The sequence below is a fragment of the Lissotriton vulgaris genome, chromosome 5, assembly GCF_964263255.1.
Source record: "Lissotriton vulgaris chromosome 5, aLisVul1.2, whole genome shotgun sequence".
Taxonomy (NCBI): domain Eukaryota; kingdom Metazoa; phylum Chordata; class Amphibia; order Caudata; family Salamandridae; genus Lissotriton; species Lissotriton vulgaris.
The window spans coordinates 781,426,843-781,453,444 of NC_141693.1; the positions used below are offsets into that span (position 1 = coordinate 781,426,843).

General features: G+C 43.3%; 1 protein-coding gene across 1 annotated transcript in view; it reads right to left on the reverse strand.

Moving 5' to 3' along the window:
- The window catches only part of WNT8B (Wnt family member 8B), a 210,623-nt gene that overhangs the window by 77,251 nt on the left and 106,770 nt on the right, over positions 1-26,602 (reverse strand). Inside the window, exon 2 of the mRNA XM_086919501.1 lies at positions 6,735-6,873. Coding sequence (XP_086775627.1) covers positions 6,735-6,873 — 139 coding nt within the window. The remainder of the gene's footprint in view (positions 1-6,734; positions 6,874-26,602) is intronic.

A 26,602-nucleotide genomic window follows, 5' to 3' on the forward strand; every position in this document is an offset into this window, starting at 1 on the left:
GCAAACAAATGTTGGATGGAATGCTGAATAAATCACACATTCACCCTCCAGTGAAGAGATCTGGGTTAAATCCGTTGTTCCTTTGCTTAACATGCCACCCCAGTTTAGACCCAGCCATATGCAAATCAGTCTTGACCCTGTGCCTCATGGGAACAGTCCAGACTGAACTGCCAAGCCAGTTCCTCCCTGGACCAGAAACAAGCATCCTGGGACCGGTTTCTGGGTATTACCCTTCATCAGCTCAGGCAGTTCGGGCTGGACTGTTGCCATTGGGCACAGGGTCAAGACTGATTTGCATATGTCTGGGTTCAAACTGGAAGGCATGGTGATCTAAAAAACGATGGATTTAGGCCCAGATCTCTGTACTGGGGTGAATGTATGACATTGGTCTGCATTCTGTCCATCAATTGTTGTTTTTGCGTCATTTCTTTGAATGCACCGTGTAGTGCTGCATCAGAAATACAGGCACTGTCAGGGTGATGCGTCAATGTTTTGAGGTATTTTGCAGCTGTTTGAAGCAGCAACAACCTGCAAGGGCCTGGAGCTGGAATTAGCACCACTTGGCAGGTTAGAACTCCCAGCAGTGGAGTTCAGGGATGCTGCAAGTGAAGTCTTTGATTGCTCAGAGACTTCTTAACAGGAGGCAAGCTCACACAAGCCCTTTGAGAAGCTTCACAAGCATGATATACAGCAAAGTCCAGCCCCTTTTCTCTCCAAAGCAGAAGCAGCAACTGCAGGCCAACACATCAAAGCAGCACACAACAAATGGGCAGTACTGCTCCTTAGAGCTCTTCAGCTCCTTTCCTTGGCAAAATCTCCTCTTGATCCAGAAGTGTTATTTTGGCTTTCATTCTTCAAAAGATTCTCTTTGTAGTGCACAAGTTCATGTCCTGCTTGGTCTTGGCTCCAGACACACTCCAGGGGTGTGGAGGTAGCATTGTGAGAGGCCAGGCACAGCCCTACACAGGTGTATGTGACAACTCCTTCCACCACTCTAGCTCAGGAAAGCCCATAAGCATGGTGATGGGCCATCGGGATATGCAGAGCACACCTCAACTCCCTTTGTATGACTATCTAGATTGAATGCCCAAACAGGCCCCTGTCAGTCTAAACCAGATGTTGATTCTACAGACAGGCAGATGCACAGGATGGTTAAACAAAAAAAGCCCAATTTCTAAAAGTGGCATTTTCAAACTCACATTTTAAAAACCACCTTTAGTAAAAGATGTGTTATTAAATTCTGAACTCAGAGAGCCCAAACTCCAAATCTGTAGCTGTTCCCAATTGAAAATTACACTTGTAAAATATTGCAAGGCAGTTCCAATGATAGCTTATGGGAGAGCTAGTCCTTGCAATAGTGAAAAACGAAATTGGCAGTATTTCACTATCATGACTATGCCAAAACACACCAGCACATGTCCTACCTTTTACATACACTGCCCCCTGCCCTTGGGGCTACCTTGGGCCTACCTTAGGGGTGCTTTACATGTAGTAAAAGGGGACATTTGGGCCTGGCAAGTAAGTGCACTTGCCAGGTCGACATGGCAGTTTAAAACTGCACTCCCAGGGCCCGATTCACTGAATGAACTTAAGACTAACTCCTAAACTTACTACTATTTGGTATTCACAGAATGCACTTACTACTTTCGGGATTCACAGAGTGAGCTTACTGCTTTCGGGATTCACAGAGTGAACTTACTACTTTCGGTATTCACAGAATAGATTTAGGGTTACTAACTTCACGTCCGCACTCGGGCCGGGAATTCCGGCCGGAGGCGGAGTTTCCAGCCTGGAGGTGGGGCTTTTGGCTTGGGGGCGGAGCTTGCGGCCCGAAAGTGGAGATTCCGGCCCGGAGGCGGAGCTTGCGGCTTGGAGACGGAGCTTCCGGCTCGGAGGTGGGGATTTAGCCATGGCTGAAATCTCCACCTCTGGGCCGCAAGCTCCACTTCTGGGCCGGAAGCTCCGCCTCCGGGCCACAAGCTCCGCTCCTAAGCCGGAAGCTCCACCTCCGGGCTGGAAACTCCGCCTCCGGGCCGGAATTTCCGGCCCGAGTGCGGACGTAAAGTTAGTAGTCTTAAACCTATTCTGTGAATACCGAAAGTAGTAAGTTCATTCTGTTAATCCCGAAAGTACTAAGTGCATTCTGTGAATACCAAATAGAAGTGAGTATAGGATTTAGTCTTAAGTTCATTCTGTGAATCGGGCCCACAGACACTGCATTGGCAGGTCTGAGACAAGTTTACAGTGCTACTCATGGGGGTGGTACAACCAGTGCTGCAGGCCCACAAGTAGCTTTTTATTTATAGGCCCTGGGCACACTTAGTGCACTTTACTATGGACTTACTGGTAAATCAAATATGCCAATTGTTGGACCCGGCCCTTTTGGCAGGTTCACCCCGAGACTTTTTGCTTTTTTCTAGCCTGTTTCTGGAACCTGGTGGTGGTGATTTTAGGCCTCTGCACACTTTTTCACTGTGGTACAGTGTAAAGTGTGTGAGCTCCCTGTGTATGTGTGGTGAGTGACCTGCCCTCCCATAGGAATGCATGGGGAATATGTGTGACCATGGTAGTTCCTGATGTGTGGGGAGTGCAGGGTCGAGTTTGGTAGGTGCGAACTTGTGAGATTGAATGCTGCGTAATGATATATGTGGCATGATTGTGCCTAGGATGTTGTTGCTGTTGTGTGCTGGCGCAAATGCTTTACACATGGCCTCCGGGATAAGCCTGTCTGCTCGTGCCAAGCTACCAAGGGGGTGAGCAGGGGTTATCTTGGCGTGTGACTCCCTTGCCCTGACTAGAATGGTGGTGTCTGCCTGGCTTTGGCGTCAGCCCTAGCCTACCAGAAATAGCCAGTTCTAACATTGTTGGACAGCGGTGAGGATTAGGACTTTTGGTTGCGCAGTGCCACAGCGACAACTGGCTACATTACAAAACTCTGCAGTCTAGATAGTCACATGTTTGGGATTATTGTTTGGGATTTTGTTTTTCCTCAAGAGTGTCATTTTCAGATGGTGTTCCTGCGCTCTATGTTTAGTGGCAGATGAGAGAGAATGATAGGGCGGGAGTGGACGCCAGTAGAGGGGGAGGTTCCCATAGATTAGGAATCCCTTGCTGGGTCCAGCGCCCAATCCCTGTTCCTGTCCCTGTGTGGGTAGATGGAAGAGAGGGAGTGTGGAGGAGGAATGGCTTGCTCGGGAGGGTGGTTATCCCCTGAGTGTAGTGTGTTTGTCTGGATTCCCCAGTATGGTAGGATCCAGTGGTAGCAGCTAAAATATGTCCAGTGCGTGAAGTCCCATTCCCAGTTCCCAGAGTATGGTGCCTGGTGCTCAGTAAGAGGGGTACAGGTTGAGAGTCAGAGGCAGTGAGGAACTGTCTCACCAGTCTGGAGGGGGAGTGTGTGGATGAGTGGTGTGTTGAACTGGTGGAGTTGGTGTGAGTTTTTTTTTTAAGGAGCTCGCACGTGAAGTGTACCTCTGGTGGTGTGCAGGAGGTCCTGCAGAGGCACTGGATAAGAAGGTGGACGTCTGGCGGTGAGCTTGATGTCTAGCAGAGGCATTAGGGAGTGATTCTAAAAGTAATGGCTTGTGTATCTGATGATCCTGTGTAGGGGAAGAGGTTCATGTGTAGCCCAGCTAGGTCCCAGTAGGATTGTAGGAGTATAGGGGCTCACGACCTGTCTCAGTTGAGGCGGAGTGAGTGTGGGACGGTGTGTCCCACGTTGGCCCGAAACCCTATCTCAGGGCCTGGAGGGTTCCCTAAGGGAGCGCCAGGTCAGGGGCCTAGGCTGTACATACAGGTCATTTGAGGAGGATCTTTCTGTGTGTAGAGGACGGGGAGTGTCTGTAACCAGAACTCCGGCGGTCCTGGTGTTGGGCAGTACCACTCCTAGTGGAGGGTGCAGAAGTCCTGGCTCGCTGAGCATTTGACCGTCTAGAGTGCTTGACCATTTGTGGGGCCTCTGGAGGTTGTTCCCAGAGGAGGGGGGAGGCCAGGTTCAGGTTCAGCCTGACCTGGAGGGAAGGGCATCTGTAATCAGTGTCCTGACCGGTTTTGGCTTCCAGGGGTACCGCTCCAAGGTGGAAGGGTGCAGAACTCTGGAAGGGGGTGCAGAGGGACGGTGTACTTCTGACCCCGGTGCAACCTGAGGGTTTAGATCCTAGGTTGGGAGATTAGGAAGCTTCCAGGTGAAGAGGAATCTCTACCAAAGTGGATCAGCTGAAGAGACTGAGGGGGCTGCCCTTGCTGTGTGATCTGGGGCTCCCCTACAGATTCTTGTTTCCACTAAAGTAGAGGAAAGGGGACTTTGCTGTGTGCTGTGTCGCCCCATCTGCTTGAAGAGGAACTGTGCTGTGTGCTGTGTACCTCAGAAGTGAAATAGTTTCCAGGTGGTAGACCAGTGATGGAGTGAGGTCCTGATATGGTAGGAGAATTGAGTTCTGGTGAGTGCTTCCCTGTGAGGGTGCGGAAACCCAGAAGTAGAGGTAGGGTGGGGCATTCTTGCCCGTGACCTCTGGTAAGCCTGAGGGTATGGTCCCTAGGTTAAAGGATTAGTGGTAGTTGTAGCTACACTGAGTGGGAGAGTGGAGAATGGCTATTGTGTGCCAGGGGTTACTGCCCCCCACTCTGTGGATTGGACAGGACCTTTGACATTTGGATGGCCTAGGTCCTGGTCCTGGCCGTGGACCGCTAGAGAGTACCAGTGGGGTATCCTAGTTGGGTCAGAGAGTTCTTGGTTGGAGGAAACCATGTGGGTTCAGAGTGGCGAAAAACCGGAGGGTGTCCCTGCCGTGCGGGTCTGTGTCCGTGTTTTGTCGCCCAAAGCAAGGAAGCCCATCAGTGGAGTGATTGGTCTACCCTGCGTTTTAGCTGGAAGGGGGTTGTGTTGGATCCGGCCCTTTTGGCAGGTTCACCCCGAGACTTTATGCTTTTTTCTAGCCTGTTTCTGGAACCTGGTGGTGGTGATTTTAGGCCTCTGCGCACTTTTTCACTGTGATACAGTGTAATGTGCGTGAGCTCTCTGTGTATGTGCGGTGAGTGACCTGCCCTCCCATAGGAATGCATGGGGAATATGTGTGACCATGGTAGTTCCTGATGTGTGGGGAGTGCAGGGTCGAGTTTGGTATGTGCGAACTCATGAGATTGAATGCTGCGTAATGATATATGTGGCATGATTGTGCCTAGGATTTTGTTGCTGTTGTGTGCTGGCGCAAATGCTTTACACATGGCCTCTGGGATAAGCCTGTCTGCTCGTGCCAAGCTACCAAGGGGGTGAGCAGGGGTTATCTTGGTGTGTGACTCCCTTGCCCTGACTAGAATGGTGGTTTCTGCCTGGCTTTGGCGTCAGCCCTAGCCTACCAGAAATAGCCAGTTCTAACACCAATCATGGAGAACCAATTAGAATCATAATTTACACAGGGAGCACTTGCACTTTAGCACTGATCAGCCACGGTAAAGTGCCCAAAGTACATAAACCAGCAAAAATGAAGTCCAGCGTTACATAAAAAATACAGGAGGCAGAGGCAAAAAGACAGAGGAAACAACGGCAAAGATACCAGGTCTAACAGTGGCAAAAGCTGATCTTGGGGAATAATGTTAAATCGCTGCCTCAGCTCAACATTCTGTGATTAGGTCCTTGCCATAAAAATTTTTTAAAAAGAATTAAGGATGGTGTACTTTTAAGGGAGTGAGACTAAGAATATATGATTTGAGCCATTCTTGAAATTCAAAATAGGAAACAATAATGGTTTTGGAAAACAGCGAAATTGACAAATTGATCAAGAGGACAAAAAAGCATGTGGCTTTGTGACAATTGATACTATAAGAAAGAATCAGAATTAGTGAGAAAGACATTTGCTTAAAAGTATGGTTGTTTCGGAAAAGGTGACTTAGGCTCACATTGCCGTCAATATGTAATTGTGGTATGATAATTCTGCACCCAGTATTACTGATGTTGTGGGTAGCTATACTTCCAGAATGCAGATTTACTGTGGGATTACAGATCAACCCTAATACTTCGGATGGAATGGGGAATACCATGCAAAAATCTGTGATAATGCACTGAATTTTGCATGCTAGTTTCAAATTCCACACCCTTTTGCTGGGATAAATTCCACCTGGTTTAACCTCATGGATTTGTCCAGATAGTAATTTCACATATGGTACTCCATGGCTCAGAATATCGTTTTAGGCCACAAGACCTTTTCAGTTGGGCCTACGTGACAATGGAAAGCAGATACTACTTTACCAGGCCCTTCTGTTATGTAGTCTTATTTATTAAATGTGATAATTAGCTAAATTTAGGATTGTTTTAATTTATGGAAATGTCCTAAAATCAATGAGCCTCCTAGAGGCTGTACTGATACACCATTCATCACCACAGTCAACTTAAATAAAGAGTTTTCAGGATCATCCCAGCCATCATTGCCACTTTAGAATTTTTAAGTCCTCAATTCTCTATTAAATCAGCAGAGTGAAGCAGATGATATTGCTAATATAATCATATGTCTAGATGCTATTGTAGAAGAGAAGTTAAAGTTGAGGAAGGTACTAAAGACATTATTTAGAATTTGCTGTTGGGCTACTCCATCAAACGTGATGTATATCCTGTTTGCCATATTACAAGTGCCACAGGTTATATTGCACTTGTATTTCAGAGGATGGTATATCCAACACATTTGTGACTGAGTATTCTGTCCACCAAGCTCTAAATAAAGCCCAAATTAAGTGTCACTTACCGCTACGAAGACCACTGTGACTGGAGAGTTGCAAGGCCCTCTCTGGGCAATTCCACCGGTCCCAGGCAAATTGGTATTTGCACTCCTCAATGCCACTCTGTGCCCCAGCTGCCACACTGCTGGAGTATATCAAATAAGCCTGGAAAGCAAGAACACAACTACAATGTGACATTATTTTGAAAACTTGCATAAGACCACATCGTCTTCTATCTAGTATATTTCTGCATCCATCCATGGGTGGAATTGACTAAGGATTTTGCTCTGCCAAAGCAATGGTATGTCGTACATTCCACCTCACTTCAATCTGACAATCCCATGCTCAGTGATTAGTGCTGTGAAAAAGTCCCAGGGCATAATGCATGTGGTTATCCTGTTGGCTAGCATGAAATAAGCATGCAAAACTCTTGCCAATTATTTTACATAATTTGTGAACAGTTTATTGGCGAAGTTCTCTGCCAGTGAATTTAAAATGTGGCAGATATAGCCTCAATTTCCCTCCACGGTTCTGAATGGGAGCATTCCACCAAGCCCATGTCTGTAGTACTCACTTTCTTGGTCTCAGTGTCAAGTTCAAAACTAAACCTAAACTGTCAACAGAAAAAAATCTTTAATGTAATAAATAACTGCATAAGATACATCCGGGAAATAACATATCAAAAAGAAGCAAGAGAAAATGTTGTTCATAGCTCATACATTATACATGTTAGCTGTATAATGTATAAGTAATTAGCTGAAGATTTTTCCTTATTTGCCATAATGTTATGATATTTTTCACGTTAGAGTTAGACACTATAAAACAAAAAATGAAGTTCAATAAACTGAATATAAACGGTACAACTTTTGTAGTCAAACTCAAACGATTGTCTTAATAGCTGGTAGGATACTGATGTGACTCAGACACGTCTCACTCTGTGACAGAGGTCTTCAAACTAGGGGGCAGGTCCGCCCAGGGGGCCTTAATTGAACCCGGAGGTGGAGGTCCCAGGCTCTGATCAAGAGAAGCTTCATGCTGATAAAAGTGATTTGTTTCAAGTGGACAAAATGAGTCTCAGTAAGTCACTCTGTAATGGGCCATCACTAACACCTTCTGTCATTTATATATTGACTTGGAGTAGGTGTCAAAAGGGAAGGGACTCCAAATACTTCTTAAAGGCTCCCCTCCCATCACTACTGATAATCACTCTGTGGATACTTTTGCAATGTATCAAGGCCTGGCTGACCAGAATAGTATGTATGGCAATCATTTATTTGGTTGCATTTTTAAAAGGGGTAACAGAACTTAACTGCAATATTTAAATATGGTAGACATATTTAAACCGTACAAATTTATGAGAATAACTTTTAGACATTCGGGGGTGCGATGTTTTAAAAAAATATATTTTTTTAAAGAGCGCCCGGCATTAAAAAGTTTGAAGACCACTTGTCTATGCTCAATTTGTCGGATCAGATATGTGTCATTTACATAAAATTGAAATATGTGAAGGCATTGCTTAGGTGGTGTCCCGTAGCTGCCTGAAAACGAAAATGGCACTGCCAATTTTGAATTCCTACAAAGTGTGCAGATCAAAAGGTTTACAGTAATTATGTAGACCAAAAACCATCCGATTTGAAATGCTACATTCAATTTCCGTCCTTGAATAACAATCAGATGTTACATTTCGTGTTGGAATTAAACACCATTTAGGGCCTAATTGCGATGCCGGGAAGAAAAATACTCCTACCAGTGGTCGGAAGCTTTCCACCCGACATGGTAGGTTACAGTTGGACCGCCATATTAGGATGATGCCCTCAGGGGCACCTATGGTGCCCCTCTAAACATCCCTGCACAGTGTGGCAGGCACCGCATGGTGCCTGCCACACAGTGCAGCAATGTTAAAAAACCTCAGTTTCTCATTGGAAGATGGTGCTGCAGGCCTTTTCCACCCGCTGCCTAAGCTTCCATTAAGAAATGGAGGTTTGCGACCGCACCATGGGTGGTCGCATCAAAATACTGCGTTCGAAACCGCCGACCTGAGGTCGGGTGGTTCCTTTCCGCAACAGAGCCAGGCAGACGAAATTCCGCCCGACATCGTAATAAGGCTCTAAGTCTTCAACAAAGATCATTTCTTCATCATAATTTACACCTGCGTAAATATACTTTGTGTCCTCTGAACGTCGTCCTTTATTGTTATTATGTCACCTTTTGAAAGTAAGTGGTTCTGCTATTTTCTGGCTTGCTTCACAAATTTAAGGCACACTGTGTACACGTTTTGTTACTATCCACTTACAACAAATTAGGCCTTACATAGATCTCCTTAATAGTGTTTTCTTAGACTGCATCCTAAACTTAGAGGATGGGACTTTTTGTTAGTTTTCCTTTGGCAAAAATACACCTGCTAATCCCCTCTATTATGCCACCTCCTCAAAAACGTAAACTGAAACCATAATGGTTGCTCCCTGTTTTTCTCTAAAAAATCTAAGAAGCTGTATTTTTCCTGTTTCTAATTTACCCTCATAAGAAGGGGTGGCCTTAGGTGGGTAGCTCTCAAATTAATTTTCTTCATTTCCTCTGTCTTTCTAATATAACATCGTTTACAGACAAACAACATTTGGGATCTTGACTTTATTCACCTCACAAAATCTGCCTATATCAATAAACATTAATATTTCTTAGACCAAAATTCGTGTTGCAATCTGTGAATTTGACACTTATTAACTCAGCTCATTCTTTATTAGAGGCAAACAAGACATCTAAATACCTGAGAGAATATCTCTTTTCAATTTCAGTTCTACTCAGGGCCTCATTTACGAGGCCCCAGGCAGCACTTTTGCCCTGCCGGAGTGGCACTGTTTTGATGCTCCAGTGGCTCAATGAGCCACTACATATTTACAAGGCCACACAAAGCCACTTTGCGTGGCTTTCCATGGCCTTGTAATGTGCCCCTTTCACACGCAATGCTGCGTGAATGGGACGTTCCACGGGTGTTGTTGTGGGTGTTCTCACGTGACACCCATAAAATCTGAAGCATTCCCAGATTTATGAGGAATTGTAAATCTGGGAGTGCGACATTTTCTAATGCCACCCCAGGAGTAGCGTTAGGGAGGCACAGTGAGGAGAAATATTCTTATTTCTCCTCGTTTTTTCCTCTATGTCTCCTGCATTAGGTAGCACACATAGAAAGAGGAAAACACCTATTGTGATTGTTTTTGTGCAGGAAGGTTTCTCTCCTGCACACAAACAATCGCCCCTACAACGCAGACACCCTTGGACCATGGCATTGGCGCATGGCAGCCCATTGTGACCATCGCTGGGGAAGAGGACAGGAATGCACCATATCTCATATATATGGTGAATGTTTGCCCTTTTCTTTTGACATAGGGCAACACAGCAAGATTCCGAACAGCGCTGCTCAGCGCCAAAACCTCGTAAATGAGGCCTTAAATATTTTGAGCTATAACCTTTACGTTGAGTGCAGTTAAGGTTTGTTTATGTACAGTGTCTTTGCATTAAAACAGATGTATCAACATATACTTTACTTCTTTATTTCTGATTGAAGACTACATGAGAGATATGAAATATTTATTAACTCCTGGGTAACAGATCGATACCTGACATTTAGGGTAAATGGATCAGTAGAGTGACACAAACATGACACTGGGTTGCGGCGCCTGTCGTCTTATACCAGTGTTTTGTTCAATCCACTTAAAAGTCCTTACCTTGCAAGTAGTTTGTAGCCATGTGATATATCTGGTGAAATTAATTAATTAAATGTATTTGCAATTCCATATCACACGAACCAGATCCAACAGGGCAACAAAGTACTCTGGATAGTAGCATGAGTGTTTTTTCCAGAAATTCAGAAACACCAATTTGTATCTGTCAAATTCACTGCAAAAGATTCCTTGCTGGTGAATTTAAGGCAAACTGATCCCCACTGTCATACTTGCTGTGGTCACTCTTGAATATGAAAGACAGTCACTATGGACAGATCAGGCAAGGGGAAGAACATGTATGTGATGAGTGGGTGAAACGAATGGGTCGAGGGGCACATATGGGGAGGAGAGAAATTCACAGACCTGGCAAAGAGAAATTGTAATTGCCTTTATATAGCACTTACTGCCCCTGACGAGGCATCAAAGTGCTTTTGTGGCTAGTAGCACTCTGCTCTGGACCCAAAAAAGGAGTAATGGTGAATTAGTATAGTGAGATATCAAATTAATTTGAGCAGTGGCTATGTTAGTCTGTTATTTGGATGGAAAAGAATAGTGAAGGGAGAGAAGAGGGAAGTGTTTGCATTTATATAGCACTTGCTAACCTTGATGAGGTGTTGAAGTGCTTTTCGGGGATTAGCAAACTACTCTGGAACCCCAAACGGATTTGTGGTGAATTAGTATAGGGAAATATGAAGTTAATTTGATTTGAGCAGTGGACATGTTAGCCTGGTATTTGGATTAAAAAAGGATAGTGGAGGAATAGAAGAGGGAAGGGTTTGCATTTATTTAGTGCTTGCTTCCCCTGATGAAGGGATGCAGTCATATTTAGTGGGTAGCATGCTACTCTGGAACCCAAAAAGGATTAGTGGGGAAATATTATAGGGGAATATGAAATTAGTTTGAGCAATGGACATGTTAGTCTGTTGTTTGGATTGTAAAAGGATATTGCATGGATAGAAGAGGGGAGGGATTGCATTTATATAGTGCTTGCTACCCCTGATGAGGTGTTGAAGTGCTTTTTGGCGGGTAGCACGATACTGAAAACCCAAACAGGACTAGTGGGGAATTAGTGTAGGGAATATGAAATTAGTTTGAGCGGTGGACATGTTAGTTTGTTGTTTGCATCAAAAAAGGATAGTGAATGGATAGATGAGTGAAGGGTTTGAATTTATATAGTGCTTTCTAACCCTGATGAGGTTTTGAAGTGCTTTTTATACAGGTAGCACGCTACTTCGGAACCCAAACAGGATTCGTGAGGAATTAGTATAGGGAAATATGAAATTAACATGAGCAATGGACATGTTAGTCTGTTATTTGGTTTGAATAGGAATAGTGAAGGGATAGAAGAGGAAAGGGTTGAGAATTATTTGTTTTCTTAATGGAATTTATAGCATTAGGAGGTTATTTGGGATGAGTAAAGGAAGTGGAGGGGTAAGAGTCCGGGGGAAGGGTTAAGAAAGGTTTGTTTGGGAGATCTGAATAGTAAAATAGGTATGAGATGATGCACAGAGGGGTAGAGGAGGCAAGAGTCTAAAAATGGTTATTTTGGGAATCATAGTAGTGGTATGGGGTTTCGGATGAGTGAGAGAGTTGAGGTAGAGGATATATTGCGAGAGGTAGAGAGTGAGAAATCGGGTAGTGCATTGGAAATAGTAGTAGAATGAGGTTTGAGATGAGTCAGAGTTGAGATAGAGGATGTATTGAAAGAGATATAGGGTGAGATATAGGGTAGTGCATTGAAAATGCTGAACTAGAAGCAAAGTAATAAATATGAGGATAGATAAGTACATGGAAAGGTATATATGTATAAGGAAGGTAATATATGTAGATTACATTTGTATTTAAAATCTCAGACTTTCAAGTGTTGCTGAATTAAAAAAAATATATTCAATAGTGAATCAATTGTAGAAAAATAGTTATGATTAAAGATTTACTTATTTATGCATTCACTTATATACATGTTACACATAGAATAACGTAAGTATAAGTAATATCTACATTGGTTAAGCACAATTACCGAATATCTATCTATATCTTTAGAACATAATTATTATGCATGCTTACCAAGCAACAAACATATGTAGGTATACATCTGTAGTCCAAATATATGTTTATATACAGAGTGATATGCTGTTTATTTATGTTTGAATATGGTGGTTATGTCGGGAAGAGCCAACTCTTGAGTATCCTTCCGAAGATAAGGTTCTTATCCGTGGATCTTATGTTTGGGGGTAAAGAGTTCTATAGTTTGGCTACTTAAACAGAGAAGAATGTGCCACCTATGTTTTTTTCTTGTACCGTGGGATTTTAAGGCGAGTTGCCAATCTAGAGGGAAGGTTCCTTTGTTGAATGTATTTGGTGATTTTATTCCCGATGAAGAGTGATCCTGTTCCATGTAATCCTTTGAGGGTGATACAAAACAGCTTGAATGTGGATCTTCTGGCAACCGGTAACCAATGTAGGGCATTCAAGGCAGGGGAGATTTGGGCTTGTGGTATGTAAGAGTATATGCTGTTTATATAAGCAGCAGAGTTCTTAATCCGTTTTAGTCTTTTCGTAGTTGTTAAAGGTGATCTGTGGTAGGGGCTATTGGCGTAATCAAGTTTAGACAGAACAAGAGAGATGGTAGCCTGGACCTTGTTCCAGGTGGGGGAATATGTGTCACAGAGTTTTCATAGTAATGAAGCTTGAGCTTGCTATTTTGTCCATTTGGACATTCCTTGATAACTTGGAGTCCATGGTAATTTCAAGGTTTTTTACTTCCTTTGATGCTTTAGACAGTGTTCCCAGATCATTAGGCTATGTTGCGAGTGGGTCATAATTTTTCCAATCGCTACACACAAGTTTTTCCGTTTTGGAAGCATTCAGTTTGAGATAGCACTATGTCATCCATTGATCCAAGGCTCTGAGACAACTCAAAATTGGTGTCTTTGGGGCTTTCCAGTTGAAGGAGTATTTGTGTGTCATCTGCATAGTTATAGCATGTGAGGTGAAATTGATTGATCAGTGCTGCTAATGAGTTCATGTAAATGTTGAAAAACATTGGTGAGATGATAGAGCCTTGGGGTACCCCTGCTTTTGTAAGGTACTGTTTGGATAGAAAAGGAGGGGTATGGATTACATTAGTTTTGTTGTGTAGGTAGGATGTGATCCAGTCGAGAGCAATCCCCTCTATGCCAGATTCATAGAGTCAGTATTTTAGAGTGTCCTGGTCAACGGCTTCAAAGGCAGCTGAGAGAGAGGTCCAAGAGAAGTAGTGCAGCAACCCCGTTCCGGTCAACTGTGCTCTTAAGGTCATCCCAGATGACAACTAGGGCAGATTCTGTGCTTCTTCCTGGATGAAATCTTGTTCGGAAGTCTGAAAGAATGAAACTTTCTTCAATGAATTGTGGCATCTGTGCGAATGCTGCTCTTTCTATCAGTTTGCCCAGGAAAGGTACATTTGTAATTAGTCAGTAGTTGTTTAGGTTCAGCCGGTCCGGTTTTTTTTTCTCAGTGATGGGCATATGCATGAAGTGTGGACCAGTAGGCTGTTGTGAAGATGGCAAAAATGTATAAGCACTAAAATAGATTAACGGGTGCAGGCAATGGGTCAAAGAAGGCATGAGCAGGCAGCCAAGGCTCAGGGTGGCTAAAGAATGGTAGGAGATTGCCGAGTTTGAGTAACAAGATGGAGACAATACCATGCCCAGATCAGTCGATCCATATGGGGAAGCCCCTGACCCCAAGCAACAGATAAGAGTGTTCACAAGTTCTGCACTCTCATATTAAACCATCGTTATCACTGCACTGAGGTGAGTTGAGCAGTGCCTAAGCGCAGTGAATGCACTGTAGGAAATTAACTTTGCAGTACATTCACCTAGAAACAGAGCAATGCGATTCATGACTCCTAACAATATAAAAAAACAGGTGCGGTTTTGTTCAACTAAAGAGTACTCTAGACTGAACATAAAAATGTTTTTTATTGAAGTGACATGTTTAAAAATCGCCTTGCAGAGCTGATGAAGCATTTAAATTCACAGTGCAGCCAAACTGGTGAATTTACTGAGGTTTTTTTGACAGAACCACAGTTATTGATATGCAAATGAGCACAATATTAAATTGTCTGTCCTTCAATTAACTGTGAAGTGCAAACAAAAATGGAGGCTGGAATCAAAACCCGCCGAAACATTTACAAAGCTATCATGTCCCGCACTCTGGCACACCTTGCAGGCAACTGCACCATCTCTGGTGGTTCTCGACTCCCTCACAGCCAAGACAACATCTGACTGCAGATTAAGAAGTGTAAAAATACATCTATGCCCCCAGCATCTGGAACAATGTTCCTATATTCATCAGGACCACTTCAACACTACGCCAGTTTAAGAAAAAGTTGAAGACTCCCCTCTTTAAAGGCCACTATATCACATCCATTACTCGGTCTCAACCCGATTTCCTCTCCTATTACTCGTTGATTTTATGTTTTTCTTTGCCTTTGTACAGTGCCCCACAACTTTTTGACTAGGTTTATGCTGCAGAATTACCAATGTGTACATACAGAGCTTGAATTAATATCAGCAACTAGTAAATGACTCCAAGTACATTCAAGTACATTTTTTGCATTCTGTAGCTCTGCAGGTGGCTTAACAAGAAACAATCTGATTGTGAAGACAAGCAAACGCTGATACACTTAACTATAGAGCAAAGAAAAATAAAAAAACATTTATGTACTCTATAGCCAGTGCGAGTGCCATTCCCGTAGGTCAGTGAACTGGTGACGAGGCAGTACCCAAATTAGACCATTCCCATCCTGCTATCTCCTACTTGCAGAGTACTTCCTTGCTCAGCTGTGGCTTCACCACAGGGGTAGCCTGGCCTGCACACCCCTTGCAGGTTACACATTCTGTTCTTAACCCCACCTCAATCTGGAAATTGCTGGTGAGTGGCAGTTGTGTCCTTCCTGATCCTGAAGCCACAGACCACTAGAAGCGTCACCACAGACTACACCCCTCTCACCCATTTAGCTCATGCCATGTATGTCCTTTCTTTCTGGACTGCAGTGTCTTGGGAGAACTACACACGATGAATAAATGTTGTGGTAGGGTATTGGTAAACACAACCTATGAACCCTTTAAAAAGGTGATTGGAGGAACAAGAGGAGTGTTTGGGCTGTCTAAGTTTGCATCCTCCTATCACACAATCTAAATCACAACAGAGCAAACTAAACATAAGAAATGGGGTTGCACACGGGGAATACCCTAGTTTGGAGGTCTCAATTCCCTCTGTGACATAAGATAAGGATAGGACCAGAGTAATATAAAGGATTACAGATAAGGCTGGCTGGGAACACAAAGCAGCCCTGGCAAATGTCGTCAGACAAGCCCCTTTAAGGTGCATAGCGAGTGCTTTGAGTGAGCTTGACCACTAAAAAGAGTAGTTTTAGGGGGCTCTCCCCCAAGACATTTTGGGGAAAATGGTGCATTCTACAACATATTTGTAATCATATATTCAAATGTATTAGCTTTCAAAGCATAGTAAATGATGACCTTACTGTGCGCCAGGATAAGACAATCTTTTTTGGGGCTCTTCAATGATTCCAACCCTCCAACAGTACCTCTCATTTTTCCAAAGCCCCTCTCTAACATGTATTTCATGTGTGCTATAGCACCTCTCATACCAATGATGGGTGTTGGAGTACTTTACATCACACACATACAGAGATAATGAATCACACATTTGTAAGTCAGTATATAGAAAAGGTTATATAAGGCAAAAGGAACTACAAGGTGTAGCATTCACACACCATCCATACTGGTAAACACTTTTTAAGAATCCTTGGTCTGGAGAAGCACGAACTCGGGATCCAGAAATAACACAGTGGTTAGAGTTGAGTTCAGCAATAAGAATTTATTTCTACCGAAACAAACCTTTTTTAGCCACATCAGGATGATACAAAAAACAGGAAAACTATAACTTTCTAATGTGTACCATGTAGCTTGCATGCAGCTCCTTGATGGCAGTTCATAACTCACTGTGCTAGATTATGATTGCAACTTATGAACTGCACAGTAACAAAAGAATTTGTGTGACAGGAGCAGTTACCCACTGAGCTTTGCACATATAATATTGTTCTTTGATATGCACAGTACATGTTCTTCGCAGCAGGCAGATTAACCTTTTGCGCTACCTCAGATGAGTCAAAACTGCCAGTAGACAAGCAGGTACAGTAATCACCAGACTTATCTTGACACTTTTATTGTTGCAGAAAACTGCTGAATATCAAGGAACTTTTCAGTGCTTTAAAATCTGCTGTACTGCAACAAAACCACCCCCCTAACAAGACTACCCCTCCCACCCTTCCAGCCTCTTGGAGAAATGCCCAGTGCCTAGTCCGCTCAGTCCAGCCTTGATTACAGACAATTACAAAAAATTGCATATAATGACACACACCACCATGGGTGTGATGCTTCATCATTGGCCTCCCTTGCTCGCAAAATAATCCTATAATGGGGTGGGCAGGCCTCCTGTATTAGCTGAAAGTATTTATGGATGGAGGGTGGGGAATGGGAAACGGAAGGCAAACGCAAAAATCAGAGATGTCTCCACCAAGGAGATACCTTTATTTAATGAGAAGGCAAGATAGATAAACAAGCATTGCATAGCCAATAGGTCTCGCCTTTGGGTCCTTGTAAGTGTTCAGCCATGCAGCATACTATCCTGGGTGCTGTGAGCCAGGGATTGAAGAGCTATACAATTACTATACACTGGGTCATGCAGTCTGTTTCAGGAATACATGCTTGCCTCAGAAAACATTTATGGACACTTGCCAAGGTTTTTTAATGCACAGACAGAAAGACAAGTGCTACGATGCAAGTCAACAGTACAAAAACATTCTGTGTGTGACTGCATCACTAGAGAATTGAACAACCTATGAAAGAAAGCAGTGAAGTACTTTCCAATAGTGGAGACGTCACATCTCTCCTCCTCCAGATTTTTCCATTCAAAACACTGCTTGCACATCCATTTAGCAGAAAGCCTCCGGCCCCATCTTCTGTCCCAGCACCCTGGGTGTAGGAGCACTGGATATAGCATCAACAACAAAATGCACCCATTGTCAAGTAGAGGGGAAATAATGAATAAACAGGACCGGCATCAGCATCACTTAATTTCTGCGCTCATAAAAATCCAAAAATTAACCTGACCTTGTGCAATTTAACTGCCTCTTTTGTTTATGCGCTTTAATACCTTTCGGTCAATTGAGTTTGCGCTCTATAAAAATGCTCCCAAAAATTAATCTGACCTTGTGTAATGTAACTACCAACCATGGTCAATTCTCCAATATCTTCAGGTTGCTCGAGTTCATATTATATAATAAAAAATGCCTCACAGTCCTTGGGGAGCTGCCGGGAATGTGCTTTGAAATTAGAGCTCTGAGAGGACGAGGAAGATAGGAAGAGGAAGGGGGTGAGCATGCAACGACATGGGAGGAGGTGGGAGGGACGAATGCTTCTCCCATTTGTCAGGTAGAGTGGAAATGATGAATAACAGGAACAGCGTCTGCATCACTTAATCTCAGCACACCTGAAGACAAAATAATTAACCGGACCATGTGTAATGTAACTGCCCCTTTTGTAATGCACCCCAATACTTTTGAGTCAGTCGAGTTTGTGCTCTATAAACATGCCCCTAAAAATGTATCTTACCTTGTGTAATGTAACTAGCGCTCATGTAAAGTGCTCCAACACCTTTGGGCTGCTCGAGTGCACATTATATAATAAAAAGTGCCTCACAATCCGTGGGGGGCTGCTGTGAATCTGCTTCGAAATTAGAGCTCGGAGAGGAGGAGGAAAGGAAGGAGGAGGCAGGGGGGGTGGGCTTACAACGACATGGGAGGAGGTGGGAGGGACGAATTCTGCTCCCATTTGTCAGGTAGAGGGGAAATAATTATTAAAATGGGGTGACATCGACATCACTCAATCTCCACACGCCTAAAAACAAAACAAAAATATTAACCTGACCTTGTGTAATGTAACTGGTGCTTTTGTAAAGTTCTTCAATACCTTCAGTGCTCATGACGGCCCCCAGCTGTCATGAGTCACGGTGGGCGTCTGCGCACGACGGTCGGGGCCGTCCGAATCACGCCCAAGAATGGAATGTCTAGCACAGCGTAGAAATTCGCGCTGCAGCCAAGGTGATAAAAATTCCCCAAAAGTTAATCTTACATTGTGTAATGTAACTAGTGCTAATGTAAAGCACTCCACCACCTTCAGATCCCTCAAGTTCACATTATATAAACAAGCCCTGAAAAAATACAACATTAGTTGTGCAAGCCTTGCCCTTAGGTGCGCTGCAAGGGTGGGCAGCTGAAAATCAGGTGACTGAGGTTCTCTAATGCAACAAGCAGTCAAGTGAGAGAGGTCTGAGGGAAATCCTCAAACTTTGAAGTCAGAGAAGATTAAAGAAGAGCCCTCAAAAACAGCTTCTAAAGTGTCTGACATTTTATCTTGGTTTTTGAACGGGACAGGAAAATTAAGTGACAGGTATCAAAGCTGAATCAACAGAAATGAGCAAACTGACTTGAGCAGGAATCATAGAAAAAAATATCCAGGGTCCACAGCTTTCGTCAGGACCTGGGATCCCTACTATCCTATGATGCAAGCATACATACAATCGACAAGCAGCAGGCACACACACAATACCAAATCCTCTGTTCCTTCTGGATACTTAAGAGTGAATGAGTGCATGGATGGATGTGGACAGAAGGCTAAATAGTGAAGTGCATGGATGAGAGGTTGAGCCAAATTGGCCTTTAAATTTGAAACGCGTTTTGGATTCAGTGAACTGGATTCTGAAAATATTTGCTCCTACAGATAAACTAGAAGCAGAAGAAAAAAATGACATTTTTATGTAGACAGAAGCCTAGTAGCTAGAGAATAGGCATCAATTTTACAATGTGGACCCTAAATGCTTTAAGCCAAGCTGCACCTCATGGATGAAGCTCAACAAGGCCAAAACACTTTTGCGTTTACTTATGTTCTTGAGTAGATGAGATGTGACGTCTCAGTTGTGATTGACAGGCCCTGTTGAGACTGAGCCAAGGTCATTTTCCCATGGTTAGCTTCAGTCATGAAATGTACAGATAGGCAAATAGACGAATACATGGAATGCACAATGACATAGGGATTCAGAGGGATTCAAGTATTGCCACTGATCATTTGCATGCTGTCTATGAAAAGATGTAAAAAAAGGTAAATGTGACTGGTTGGGACAATTACTGAAAATGTTACAAACTACAAAACATGTTCAATAACAGACTTAAAGGTTGCACTACAAAATCCCTTGTAAGACCTGTTCCAGATCACTTTTGTCGTCGCCTTCCTAGGACCCCAATGTCGTCCTTCTCTAAGAACTATCTGTTAAAATCACTGTGTATTCATATTTCTACTCCTGTCTGTGTTTTTTGGTTCTGCTTATGTTGCTGGGTAAAATATTTCTGTGCAAAATGTTCCTTGTTGTTGTTGTATATAAATATAAAATCAGTATGGACCATGTCTGCCCCTGGCATTCATAAACGCTGCAAGAATTTATCATAACCGTGTTCATCTATGGAAGTGTTCGTGTGACCACCTGTGCCTTCCAGATAAAACAGCCACGTAACGGCACTCCAATCACCAGAGGAACTGCAAATACTTTAAGAGTTATTGATCAATCTTTTGGAGAAGTTTAACCAAGATATTTGGTGTCCAATATGATTGTTGCACCTCGTTCAATTCCCCTATCGAGAAATTCCAATATATTTGTGTCACTTGTAGGGGCAGATGTACAAAGACACTGCTCACAAAAAGTGGTTGCAATTTGTGGCCTTAATCTTTTGTGAATCATCCTATACTTTAATAAGTCAGTTCGCATATAGAATGGTGGGGTGTGTCAAAATGTTCTGCCTAATTAATATTCATTAGGCTGGTTAAGAATTGTGAATCCAGCTGATTAGCTACTTTCAGATGGATCAGTTTGGGTATGACGCTGCAAAGATGGCTAATTCCAACAATCGGGTACCTGGGTTGAGGAGCTTTAAAAAGGAACCTGTCCATGAATACTTGGATATCTATGGCCACAGCGCAATTACATATTGAATTAAAAGCGATCAGATCAAAGGTACCATTTTAAATCATAGTATTTAATTAATCTCCAGTAATGTCTTCTTTCCATTCCCAACCAGGGATGTCCGCCAAATTAATTTTGCAATGGATGGTGTCTTTAAAGCCCTAGTGTTCGCAAACCCTAGACATGTTGTCTTTTGGATCGTCTTGTTTAAATATATAATTTCTCTGAGTATGATCCATGTGCTAAATAAATCTTCTGTACCTTACAACTGCCAAAACTTGTACCCAAATGCTTTTTATTCATTTATATTTTCTTTCCAATATTCATAACTTCGGACAGAAGGGATTTCAGTGAATTGTGTGGAGTATATGAACCTGTGATTGGTACTCAGATTTTTCAGGAGTCCTGAATAATAAGAGGCAGATTGATCTGACCATCATATAGGGAGACTTTAAAAAAAAACACAGGGAAATTCTGCCGGACCCATAAACTGATAATGAACCTATTCCCAAACATTTTATTCTCCACGCTATGTTTCACCAGTTTACAACTTTGTTTTCCAGAGATTTTTTTTTCCTTAAGCGCTTTCTTCAAAATACTAACTGCACAATCACTCGTTGCTATTTTGCCCCCCCCCCGCTCCCCTCGCCGCACTCCTCAAAGTATAAGCAGCTTTGGCCGATTCAGCTACACCTCCTCCTGGGACAACACCTCCTGCTTGACTCCCCCGCTTAGCCTCTGCCCTATTGTCCTTATTATCACCAATGCTTTAACCAGGAAGGACTAAGAATGTATCTGCCCCCCTTCCGCGTCCTCCAACTGCTCTAAGGGCGATTTTTGCTGCAGCTCGCCGACCTCTCCCTACCTGCTGGGCAACCCTGTTCCACCCGACCAAGTCAATTCGATCCACCACAGCTGCTGCAGTCCCGACCAACTCCGCGGCCGGCTCCGGTGTCCTGCCTCCTCCCGCGCTGTCAAGCTCCGCGCCTCCTGCCTCCATACGGGACCGAACACTCCGTAGCACAAAAAATGCTGGAAAAGGCGACCCGAACCGGCTATCGAGAAGCCACTCCACGCCACCGCATTCCAAATCGCAGCTTCTCCCCGAAAAACAGCAAAAACAGCCCTGCCTGCACAATATCGCACCACCACTTCTCCCGCACTCGCGGCCCGCTGCTAGCCGGCCGCCATGTTTTCCTCCGATCACCCCGTCCCTCATCTCTTATTTTAAACCTATCCCTAAAACACTGATATTAAGACCTGAACCTGTAAAACTCAGTCCAGATTTATAAGGTCGGCAGGATTGGTCTCCCCATCTGAGTCCCAATAGGTATCAAATTTTGGGTATAGATAAGGATATGGATGGGCTGGGTCAGGAGAGCGGAAATATGCAGATAGTGGATACTCTAGACTTGGCCAAATCAGGTATGGCTTGCCTGAATGTCTCAGGGGAAACAGTGGAAGAGGCCTCGAGCGAGGCAGAGAAGGCAGGGAACAGGGAGGAGACCATGGGAAATTACACCTCCGGGAAAAACACTTTAGCAGATGAACTTGAGCACAACAACCCAGATTTACCCATAATAGCACTGCTACAGAAACTAGAGAGAGACATGCATGAGGGCTTTGAGGTATCAAAGGCTAATCAAGAAAGCATTTGAGTGTCCTGCAGCCTGTTAGAGGCCAAGTTTAATGAGTTAAGCTCCCGTACAGAAGTATTAGAGGCCGAGGCAAAACAGCTCCGCGAGACTGTAAAAGACCATCGCAAGGAAATTGATGAGATTAAGTTTAAAGAGATGGCACAGGAGGACAGAGTAGAGCGGCTGGAAAACATGCAAAGGCGAAATAACATAAAAATTTTGAAGCTCCCCGAAGGTAAAGAAGGTGCTGATGTTAAAAAATTTGTAGTACATTTTTTGAAATCTGAGTTAGAGTTGGAAGATGATGAGGAGCTGATCTTTGCAGACATACAGCGGGTACACCGTGATCCCTTTAGGCTGAATCCAAATAGGTCATAGCCGAGGAAAATTTTAGTCAAATTTTTGACATATAATCTAAAGGAGAACATTTTGTCAGCTGCTCTGAAAAAGAAAAGCATAACACTCGGCGGAGTCAGGGTGGAAGTAAGATCTGATTTGTCCCCGGTAACGGCGTACAGGCAGTGGGAGTTAGGCAAGCGGATAGAGCCACTAAGGGAATTGGGCGCCACAGTTTAACTCAAGTTCCCGGCATTTTTTAAGGTTATGTGGCGTAATAAGATGTATTTGTTTCGTTTTGTTGAAGAAGTAGATATATTTATTGAGCAGTGTAGAGAGATGGCTCAGGAGGCAAATGTTTAATTCAATGTCTGGCTCAAATTTTTTGTCGGAAGATAAGCCTGTACAAAAATCTATGTATTTTGTAGTAATTTGTAGTTCTAGGAGGGTTAGCACCACCACCAGAGGCACTCGAAGGGCCGAGGCCATGGGTAGGTCGGTTGGGTTTTCCAAGGGAGGGATAATGGGGAGAGGGAGGGTGAGGGGGGGTTGGACTGTGATTTGGGGGATGGGAGGTGGGGGGGAGAAAAGTACAAAAATGATCCTCAGAAGCGTATTTGCCACCAGGTTGATTAGGGCATATTGTTTGGTAATTGAAGAGTGGGGCTAGTGTAACGGAGCTGAAATTCCTGTCGTGGAATGTTAATGGCTTACGTGTAAGGTCCAGGAGATGGCTAATTCTAAAATATTTAGAGGACTCACTGGCCCATATAGCTATTTTACAAGAGACGCATTTGACTGCCACCGAGTGCAAGGAAATCTTTGGTACTCAGAGGTGGGTTGCGCATTCCTTTTATACACCTCAAACTATAGTCACAAAAGGGTTGGCGATTTTGGTTAGGCAAGGAGTGCATTTTCGTTTTGAATCTATGGCAGCAGATCCCAGAGGGAGGTGGTTGATCCTGCAGGCAAAAGTGGCAGGGGAAAAGCTTACTATCACAGGCTATTACAGGCCGAATCAAGGTGATGTGGGACCCTTGGATACTTTGGCTAGCGAATTGCTAAATTTTTCAGGGAAGATTATTATAGCAGGTGATGGAGAACAATTTAGATCGTTCAGGGAAGAGAGGGCAAAGTAATGTGAAAATGTCCAATAAAGTAAGGTTGCTTTGGACTCAGTTTGGTTTATGTGATATATGGCGGGTAAAATCCAGCCTGCAGCTTGGATATACATATTACAACCGAAAATACAACCATAAATCTCGAATCGATTATTTTTTATTGGATTTGAGACTAATGGATCAGCTAATAAGGACTAATCATGTAGGTGTCCATATCTCTGACCACTCTGCTATAACGTTAAACCTGAGGTTCAAGATAGGTAAGGTGAATTTAGCCTGGAGGTTAGATCGTACCCTCCTCCTAGATCAGGAATGTTTGAAAGTGGTAATGGAGGAATTAGAAGTTTTTCTAGAGGTGAATCCGGGCTCAGTTAAGCTTGAGACAGTTTGGGAAACTTGTAAAGCATTTCTGAGAGGTAGGCTGGGAGCTTTGGGTGCAAGGAAGCGTAGAGAGTATTATAAAGTGGTTTCAGATCTGAAAGAAAAGATCCGTCAGAATGAAGCTAAGATTACTGCTGAGGGGGAATCTAAAATAACGGATCAGGCGATGCTGGATTTAGTTGAGCTGAAATCAGATTGGTGGCAGTTCTTGCCCACAGAATCAAGAAAAATTGTGAAGCTAGTAATCTGGCACATTTTAGCTATGGGGAAGGGGGCAGTAAATTACTAGCATGGAAGGTGAAGAAGGACCAGGTACGCAACTTTATTAAGGAAGTAAAAACTGCTGAGTCAGATACAGTAATCACTGACAGCAGAGGGATTGCAGAGGCCTTCTTTGAGTATTTTTCAAAGGTCTATAAGGAGGACGTAGATCCAGATTAGGGAGTGGGTGCAGCTGGTAAATCCACTTCCAGCCCAGTTTAAACAGATCTTGAATACTGAAATATCTTTAATGGAGATGGAAAAGGCCAAAAAGTCCGGTAAGGGAGGCAAGGCTCCAGGGCCAGATGGTCTTCCGTCAGAAGTATACAAATCTTTGATAGGATTAATTGCTCCAGTATTGCATAAACTATTTAATAGTATTTGTCAAGATGAGGCAGCAATGCCCGAATTCTGGAATGAGGCGATTATTGTTTTAATTCCAAAACCGGGCAAATCCTCTAAATATCTTGACTCATATAGGCCAATATCACTACTAAATTGTGACTACAAATTTTTTGCAAAAATCATGGCGGACAGGTTAAGTTTGGTCATTTCAAAATTAGTGCACGAGGACCAAAAAGGATTTATTAGGGGCAGATTCTTAAAGGAGCTCACTTTCTCATTAATTGGAGCTATTGATATGGCCACGGTTTATAAACACCCGCTCGCAGTAATAGCACTTAACGCCGCTAAGGCTTTTGACCGAGTCAATTGGTCCCTTTTTGAAAGTTCTTATAGGTCATCTTGAGTTAGGGACGAGTTTTACCAGCACTTTATTATCTTTATATTGTTCCCCCACTTCCAAGGTACTGGTAAACGGAATTTTAACACAATCCATTAAGGTGAAGCGCGGCACATGGTAAGGATGTCCCCTATCTCCACTATATTTAATTTATATATAGAACCACTTGCATGTAGGATTAGGAATGCAGACACCATACCACCGTTTGTTGTAGAGGGATGGGATAAAAAAATAGGTGTCTTTACGCAGACAACATTATTATTTATACCCCCAATAGGCAGCAATCACTGCGAAGCTTATTTGAACTCACTAAAGAGTTTGGGCAGGTTTCTGGCTACGAAATTAACGAGAACAAGACTGAAATTATGTCATGGAATTTAGATTCACAAGGTATCTTATGTAAAAAGGAGATGCGTTACTTGGGGGTAAGGATCACGCATAATATCGCGGAATTAACAAAAATCAATTTTATGGAGATCAAAAAAGAAATAGGCTCTACACTGCGTGGTTGGGGGCATTTACCACTTACTTTGTATGGACGTACGAACCTGGTAAAGATGGTGATCCTGCCAAAAATAACTTTTTTGTTTGAGACAATCCCTCTGGCATTTAATAAGGACTGGTTTAAGAAGCTACAAAGTGAGATTTGCTCTTTTATTTGGGCATCGAAAGGGTCCCGTCTGTCCTGGAAGAAACTCAGAAGAAGATGGTCTAAAGGTGGATTGGCGGCCCCACACTTTATGTTGTACTCATGGGCTTTTCAGTTAAAGAACTTTAGGATATTACTGGGTGTCCCGATAGCCACAGCTATTGGGAGAATGTTTTTGGCTATGCTTAAGAAAAGCAATTGCAACGAGGACTGTTTTGGGTGTAAATTTTCTAATCCTAAGTTTTTCAAGAAAGTAAGGTTGAAAATCTTGCGGGAAGCGGCAGAGCTCTTGTATAAAATCAGGAGAGCTCTAAAGATTTCTTATTATGAATATAGGGCTCCCATTTGGGATGCCCCAGGCTCACCCCCCTGGTCTCAGGATGTATTGGCTACGCCGCTCAGAGCAGCAGGTTTAGAGAGTTGGGGTAATCTATTTCCGGACGGAAAATTGATCGATTGGGAACAAGGGGAAGCCACCTGGGGGAGGGGGTTTTCAAAATTCAAGTATTTACAGATACAAAGCTGGGCAAGTAAAACGGATGTTGTTGTCGGCCTTCAGAACGATTTCGAAGATACACTCTTTTCAAATCAAGTTTACAAGAAAGAAGTTGCTCTAGGGTATTGGGCAATGTTGGAGACGGAGGATGACCTGTTTCTGCTTCCAGAGGCTCTGTGGGGTGATTGCTTGCCGGACATCGCTACGGAAGATCAATGGCAAGTAACGATGACTATGCTATATAAAATAGTTAAGTCTGAAAATTTAAGGCAAAATCTTTTGTTCACTATCCACAGAGCAAATTGTACTCTCCGTAGACTCTCGAAATTTAAGGCTGGCAGCTTGGTGGAATGTCCTAAATCCAGAAGTATCAACGCGGATGATTTGCATATGTTTGTGGACTGTCCAAACATTAGGGAGTTCTGGGACACCGTAAGTAAAAGCTTGTCACGGGCGGTTGACCTGAATA